General features: G+C 40.9%; 1 protein-coding gene across 1 annotated transcript in view; it reads right to left on the bottom strand.

Moving 5' to 3' along the window:
- LOC109820807 (cytochrome P450 724B1-like) overlaps positions 1-7,690 on the bottom strand; it is a 22,720-nt gene that overhangs the window by 9,266 nt on the left and 5,764 nt on the right. The window contains exon 5 of the mRNA XM_020387004.1: positions 2,172-2,248. Coding sequence (XP_020242593.1) covers positions 2,172-2,248 — 77 coding nt within the window. The remainder of the gene's footprint in view (positions 1-2,171; positions 2,249-7,690) is intronic.

Below are 7,690 nucleotides of genomic sequence, written 5' to 3'. Positions count from 1 at the left end.
CTGAGAAGTAGTCGTATTCTAAGGATGATATGAATCATTCGTATGGCAATTCCGCCGCTTGTGTCATCAAAGCTTATAGTTGGGACATAGAATTGGAGGTGATACTGGGAAATCTTGCATCCAATGTTGCTCAAGCTTGTAGCTATGACAAACTCTAGGAGAAGTACGTACCCTTCTTATTCATGATGACGATGGAAAAACACGATGGCGTAGTGGCAAACATTGACGTGATCGGATTTCGACGATAGCCAGCGACAACAAGATCTGCTCGACGGGAAAGCACGAGAAAGACCTGTGGTGAACAGTAAGCCTTAATAAACAGAATGATAAACAGTAATCACGGGTAAACAGTAAACTGATAATGGTAGTACTACATCAGTTGGTTGATGAACTGTACACATGGATGAACAGTACCATCCATGAACAGTATCGATGGTAAACAATGATCATGCAGATAAACGATGTCATGAGGTAGCAAGGTTAGGCAAGATTAGAGCTGGTTTGGCTGAGATTTGATTGACAATGACGAGAGCGACGAGCACGAGATCAATGATGATCATGAGGTTCAATGGTGAACACAAGTTGATGACGATGACAGCGGGAACAAATCCGACCTGGTTGAATCTGGTGCCAACGACGCTAACTTAGGGTTAGGGTTTTAATTAGCCTATGATACTGTTGGATAATGTTTTTTTTTTGTGGGAACTCAGTCGCCCTCGTGTTTATCAAACCTGCCTTATTTTTTTTAATGCCTAACTTCTTTGACAAAAAAGCGTCCTTCTTTGACATTTTTGAAGAAAAACAAATTTGGTGGGTCCCACAAGTTTGAAATTAAATAAAGTGGTGGGCCCCACCGAAGAAATTTATAGGACATGGGTCCCACATGAATAGTAACTAATAATATTTTATTAGTGCATAGTGTTTTTCGAAACGCTATAAATAGACCTCAAATCCTTAAGGAAAATTCATTCCAAAAACAATAATCAATATATATAGATATATATTGTAGAATAGCTAGTGCTAGTAGGAACAGTGCCTAGACCGAGAAGGTCTGATAGATCGAGGAGATCTTTGCCTGAGGAGATCGAGGAGATCTTTTGCCTGATAGATCGAGGAGATCTTTGCCTTATAGATCGAGGAGTTCTTGACAGTACTGGGTTGGTGCACACCAGAGTACTGGACTGCTGTTCCTAGAAGCAATTTGACCTTGGGATCCTTGCACCGGAGTAGGCCAAATAATGCTTTAAGCACAGCGTTTTACAAACGCACAGCAGCACCGGAGTAGGCCAAATAATGCTTTAAGCACAGCGTTTTACAAACGCACAGCAGCTGAGTTGGAAAATTCTAAATTACTATACTTCAGATTTCTTTCAGTTATTTGCTGCTTTATATCTGTATTATTCCAGATTTAACCACAGGCGCTAACAATCTTAAAGCATTATTTTTAATCTACCATGGATCCTGCGAGGACTCTTGGAGTGGACTGTCTTAAATTAGAGAACTTTGACGGTTCCAATTTCAACGCATGGCGTCGGAAAGTAATCTTCGGGATGCAACTCCTGAAAATCTACTATGTGGTTTCTGAGGAAAACCCCGACTCTGAAGAAGACTCTGAAGCTGAAGCCTCTTGGGCTAAAGATGATCACTTCTGCAGGAGTTATCTCCTTAATTGTCTGGCTGATCATCTAGCAGATGCTTACACCAACAAGCCTTCTGCAAAGAAAATCTGGAATGCTCTGGAGGACCAGTACAAGGATGAGGAGAAGCTGTCCAAATCTCACCTTATTGACAAGTTTCTGGACTTGAAGTTTGAAGATGACACTGAGGTCTTGCCTCAAGTTAAAGAGCTTGAAAAGCTTGTTATGAAGCTGAAGGATAAAAAGATCAGTCTTTGTCAAACCTTCATCTCTGGTGCAATTGTCAACAAGCTTCCTCTATCTTGGATATCATTCTCCACTGACATTCGAAGAAGGAAAAGACAGGTGACTCTGTCTGACTTGAAGAGGTTCATCCGGATCGAGGACGAGACTCGTACTCGCACGAAGACTGAGCTACTTGATAAGCAGAAGGCGTCTGCTAACATGGTGGCGGCTAACTCTGAAAAGGGTAATTATTCATCTTTCAAGAAAAAGAAGTCTTTTAATAGAAGGAAGAACCAAAATCCGAAGAACCTGAACGTTCAAAAGAAGGAGTTCAAGAAGAGCGGCAAATGCTTCAACTGTGGGAAGCAAGGACATTTTGCCAAAGACTGCAAAGCACCAAAGAAGGATACAACACACAATGTCAATCAAATTGATGATTATGTGGCTATGCTCTTCCAGGTAACAACTCCAAGCAACATATCTAGTTGGTGGTTAGATACGGGTGCTACTTGTCATGTATGCTCCAATAGAGATATGTTCTCTTTTTATGTTGCTACCAAAGAGAACGTATCAATGGCTGATCGTTCTGTGGTTCCTGTTCTTGGAACGGGGACTGTGGTGCTGACTCTTTCTTCGGGAAAGACTCTCACATTGAAGTATGTGAAACACGTTCCCTCAATTGCCAAAAACTTAGTCTCTGGAAGCATGCTGTGTGATGCAGGCATGAGGCTGGATTTCCAAGGAGGAAAGGCTGTATTATCCTTTAAGAAAATGTATTTTGGCAATGCATATCGTACTGATGGCATGTATAAAATCAGTACGAGTGCACCCAATCCCGTTGTAAATAAAGTATCCTCTTCTGCTTACTCCTCTGTGTTATGGCACAATAGGCTGGGACATGTAAATTATAGAAAACTGTCTAGCATGGAGAAGTTAGGATTCCTTCCAAAATGTGGGGGTAACAAATCTGAGAAGTGTGAAGTTTGCGCGCAAGCAAAGCTAACAAGGAAGCCATTTTCAAGTGTTACGAGGAGCACCAACCTATTGGATCTGATTCATTCGGATACTTGTGACTTTAAAAGCTTCGTCACTCGTGGCGGCAAGAAGTACTTCATCACCTTCATCGACGACCATTCTCGCTTCTGCCACGTTTACCTGCTGAAATCTAAAGATGAAGCCTTCAGAAAATTTGTCGAGTTTCGGACTCGAGTGGAGAAGCAGTTTGGACTGCAGGTGAAAAGACTCAGGAGCGACAGAGGAGGAGAATACCGATCCAAGGAATCGGAAGCATACTTCAAGGAGCATGGAATCATTGCTGAAACTACTGCTCCGTATTCTCCGCAATCTAATGGGATTGCAGAAAGGAAGAATCGCACATTGACCGAGATGGTGAATTCGATGCTGATCACATCTGGTCTACCTACCTGCTATTGGGGAGAGGCTTTACTAATGGCAAACTGGATTTTGAACAGAGTACCCTACTCCAAAACTGATAATACTCCTCATCAGTTATGGTTGGGATATCCAGATTCTTTGGATAATCTCAAAGTGTGGGGGTGTCTCGCATACGTTCGAATACCAGATATCAGAAGGCCTAAGCTCGGACCAAAGGCAAATAAATGCGTATTTCTTGGCTTTGCTGAAGATAGTGATGCTTGCAGGTTCCTTAATCTTGGAATCAACTCCATCATTGAAGCTCGGGATGCAGAATTCTTTGAGGATAAGTTTATCAAACATAAAGGCTTATTGCTCAAAGATGTAGCAGAGAATGCTAGTACATCAGATGCACAAGAGGAGCCAGTCAATGATGAAGGAGTTATCGAACCATCTTCCAAACGCGTCAGAAGACAAAAAGATTTTGGAGATGACTTCATCACCTATAATGTGGAAGGAGATCCACAGACTTTTCAAGAAGCAATGCAGTCAACAGACGTTCTTCTGTGGAAAGAAGCTATAGATGATGAGATGGATTCATTGATCCAAAATCACACTTGGGAGCTGGTGGATGTACCTGAAGGTGCAAGGCCTATCAGTTGCAAGTGGATCTTCAAGAAGAAGATTCGTCCTGATGGTACTATTGAAAAGTACAAAGCAAGACTGGTGGCTAAAGGATTCTCTCAGAAAGAAGGTATAGACTTCTTTGATATTTATGCACCAGTTTGCAGGATCACTACCATCAGAGTGCTTATCGCATAGGTGGCGATTAAAAGGTTCGTCATACATCAGATGGATGTGAAGACTGTCTTTCTCAATGGTGATCTCACAGAAGAGATCTACATGGAGAAACCAGAAGGACTTGATGCTCCAGCTGGTAAGGTTTGTAAACTTGTTAAGTCTTTATATGGACTTAAGCAGGCACCAAAACTCTGGCATGAGAAGTTCGATGGGGTTGTTCGCAACAATGGGTATCAAGTCAGTGAATCTGACAAGTGCCTATACATCAAGGTCGCTGAAAGAAAGGTGGGTGGTTATTTGCCTTTATGTGGATGATATGCTCATCATCGGGAGTGATTTCGAGATAGTAACATCTACCAAGAAATTTCTCTCAGCACAGTTCAGCATGAAGGACCTTGGAACTGCGGACGTGATTCTCGGAATCAAAATCATATACTTTGAAGAGGGCATTGGATTGTCTCAATCTCATTATGTCGAAAGCATGCTAAGGAAGTATGGCTACTACGACCTGCCAGAACTGTCAGTGCCGTATGATTACAACAAGAAGCTTCGACCAAACACTGGAAGACCAGTAGAGCAGCTGCGGTACTCAAAGATCATTGGGAGTCTCATGTACGCGATGAGTTGCACAAGGCCAGATATAGCATTCGCTGTAGGAATGCTTAGTAGGTTCACAAGTAATCCTGGAAAGCTTCATTGGGATGCCATCCAGAGATTGATGAGATACTTGAAAGGAACTACAGGTCTGGGCTTATTCTACACTGGATATCCGGGTGTAATCGAAGGCTATTCAGATGCGAGCTGGTGCTCAGAACCAGATGAGTGCAGATCTACTGGAGGATTCGTCTTCACCATGGGTGGAGCTGCCGTCTCGTGGAAGTCTAAGAAGCAGACAATGATTGCACAGTCATCGATGGAATCTGAGTTCTTCGCACTTTGTGTTGCAGGAGATGAAGCTGAGTGGCTCAGTTGTATTCTCCGAGACCTTCCATTGACACGATTACAAGGCGCAATTACTATCTATTGTGATAATCAGGCGGCGAGTGCTGTAGCAGCAAACTCGTTGTTCAATGGAAAGAAGCGGACCATTCGTCTGAAGCATGGCTATTTGAGAGAGCTCATTTGTCAAGGAGTCATCTCTGTGATTGACGTCCGATCTTCAGAGAATGTGGCTGATCCTTTGACTAAGGGTCTGAAAAAGGACATAGTCGAAAGGACGTCTACTGGAATGGGTCTCAAAGTTTTGTAAGTCTTACAAATACTTACCATGTTATTAGTTCAAAGCTTATGCTACTAATAATAAAATAATTGGTTCAAAAGTCAAGTAAGATTTGTAAAGTTTGGTGAGTCTTATAAATACTTACCATTTATATCTAGTTATTAGTTCAAAGCTTATGCTACTAATGACAAGATAAATGGTTCAAAAGTCAAGTAAGATTTACAAGTGAAAGGGTTCAAGTTTTCTTGGATTAGTCGGTGTCTAAAGCAAGGTTTAGGGATTGCGTAACGCGCTCCACAATGAACGGGGTACTTAATTGATCTTTGATCCCCCTCTAGTACTATCCTTACCTGGCTGAACTATTTGGATAAATCTTTGATCTTTTCACGAGGAATCCTATCATGAGAGAGGATGACTCTAAGCCTAATGAGTTGAAAGCATTTCGGATGCATGATGTTTGATAGGAAACATGCCTAAAGAACTCACCTATGCATGGGTGGAGATTTGGCCATCTCCTATGATGTCTTGTGGAAAGATACCTAGAGCCCTAGCAGAAACCAGGACATGCACAGGGCCATAAATGTGCAAAGGCAAGGCAATGGCAAAGGCAAGTGTGGTTCAAAGTGAAAACTACCACAGATAAGTTTGATTTTGTGTGATCGCTGGATTTTTAGACATGTGCTGGTTCAAGTCTCTGCGACACCATGCACCTATCTTTTATTCAGTTGGTCTAATGAAGATTCAAGTCATTACGACATCTTCCTTATGCACAAGATTGAAACGTCGGTACTGTTACACAGCACTAGTTAAAAAAATGTGGGGGATTGTTGGATAATGTTTTTTTTTTTGTGGGAACTCAGCCGCCCTCGTGTTTATCAAACCTGTCTTATTTTTTTTAATGCCTAACTTCTTTGACAAAGAAGCGTCCTTCTTTGACATTTTTGAAGAAAAACAAATTTGGTGGGTCCCACAAGTTTGAAATTAAATAAAGTGGTGGGCCCCATCGAAGAAATTTATAGGACATGGGTCCCACATGAATAGTAACTAATAATATTTTATTAGTGCATAGTGTTTTTCCAAACGCTATAAATAGACCTCAAATCCTTAAGGAAAATTCATTCCAAAAACAACAATCAATATATACAGATATATATAGCTAGTGCTAGTAGGAACAGTGCCTAGACCGAGAAGGTCTTACAGATCGAGGAGATCTTTGCCTGAGGAGATCGAGGAGATCTTTTGCCTGATAGATCGAGGAGACTTTTGCCTTACAGATTGAGGAGATCTTGATAGTACTGGGTTGGTGCACACCAGAGTACTGGACTGCTGTTCCTGGAAGCAATTTGGCACAAGCTTAACAATGGACAAACTTACATCTGCTTTGCTTTAGGTAGCATAAATATTTAGTGTACACATTGTGTTCACACACACACACTATCTTAACATTGGACAAACTTACATCTGCTTTGCTTTAGGTAGCATAAATATTTAGTGTACACATTGTGTTCACACACACACACTATCTTAACATTGGACAAACTTACATCTGCTTTGCTTTAGGTAGCATAAATATTTAGTGTACACATTGTGTTCACACACACACACAAGCTTAACAATGGACAAACTTACATCTGCTTTGCTTTAGGTAGCATAAATATTTAGTGTACACATTGTGTTCACACACACACACTATCTTAACATTGGACAAACTTACATCTGCTTTGCTTTAGGTAGCATAAATATTTATTGTACACATTGTGTTCACAAGAATAAACATATATGCCTGTTGCTGAAACAAGGGCTTATTCTCATCAAATACTGCACATCAAACTGTACAAGATGCATTGGGGTCAGTGTAGTTTAGGAAGCAGATGATAATGGTTCGATAGCGATTTGAAGCCCATGTTTGAAATCAAGATAAGGATGGTGAATAGGCCAATCTGATTCCATCAATGGAGTCCAGGAGTAGTTGAGGACGAGATGGTGGATAAAGAAGCTGGTCTCCAACATCGCTAGCTCCGAACCAAGACACAGTCTCTTCCCTCCACAAAATGGCATAAAGCTCTTTGCATTTGCAACATCCACACCCTATATATGGCATATTTACATGTGGCAGCAAATTAAGTTAGTGCTTATAAACATTTGACCGGAAATGTGTAGTAGCTAGTGGAAGGATATTTCGGTTATAGTTTGGGGTAAACTTCACAATAAAATAAAATAAATCATTAAGTTCGTATGTTTCTCAGATAACTTTGTTAACATTCAAAATATGAAATAACCCCCCTAACAGCGTTAACCACAATTTTCACTAGGGTGGGTAAAATTATATAGAGGAATATCTTTGCCAATAAAACTTGTGGTTCACACTTTTAGGGTGGTTTTTTTTGGAAAATATTGAAAGTTGAATGGAGTTTTCTAAGAACCCTAAAACTTA

This window comes from Asparagus officinalis, chromosome 8, assembly GCF_001876935.1.
Source record: "Asparagus officinalis chromosome 8, Aspof.V1, whole genome shotgun sequence".
NCBI lineage: Eukaryota > Viridiplantae > Streptophyta > Magnoliopsida > Asparagales > Asparagaceae > Asparagus > Asparagus officinalis.
This window is presented reverse-complemented; position numbering and strand designations above follow the sequence as displayed.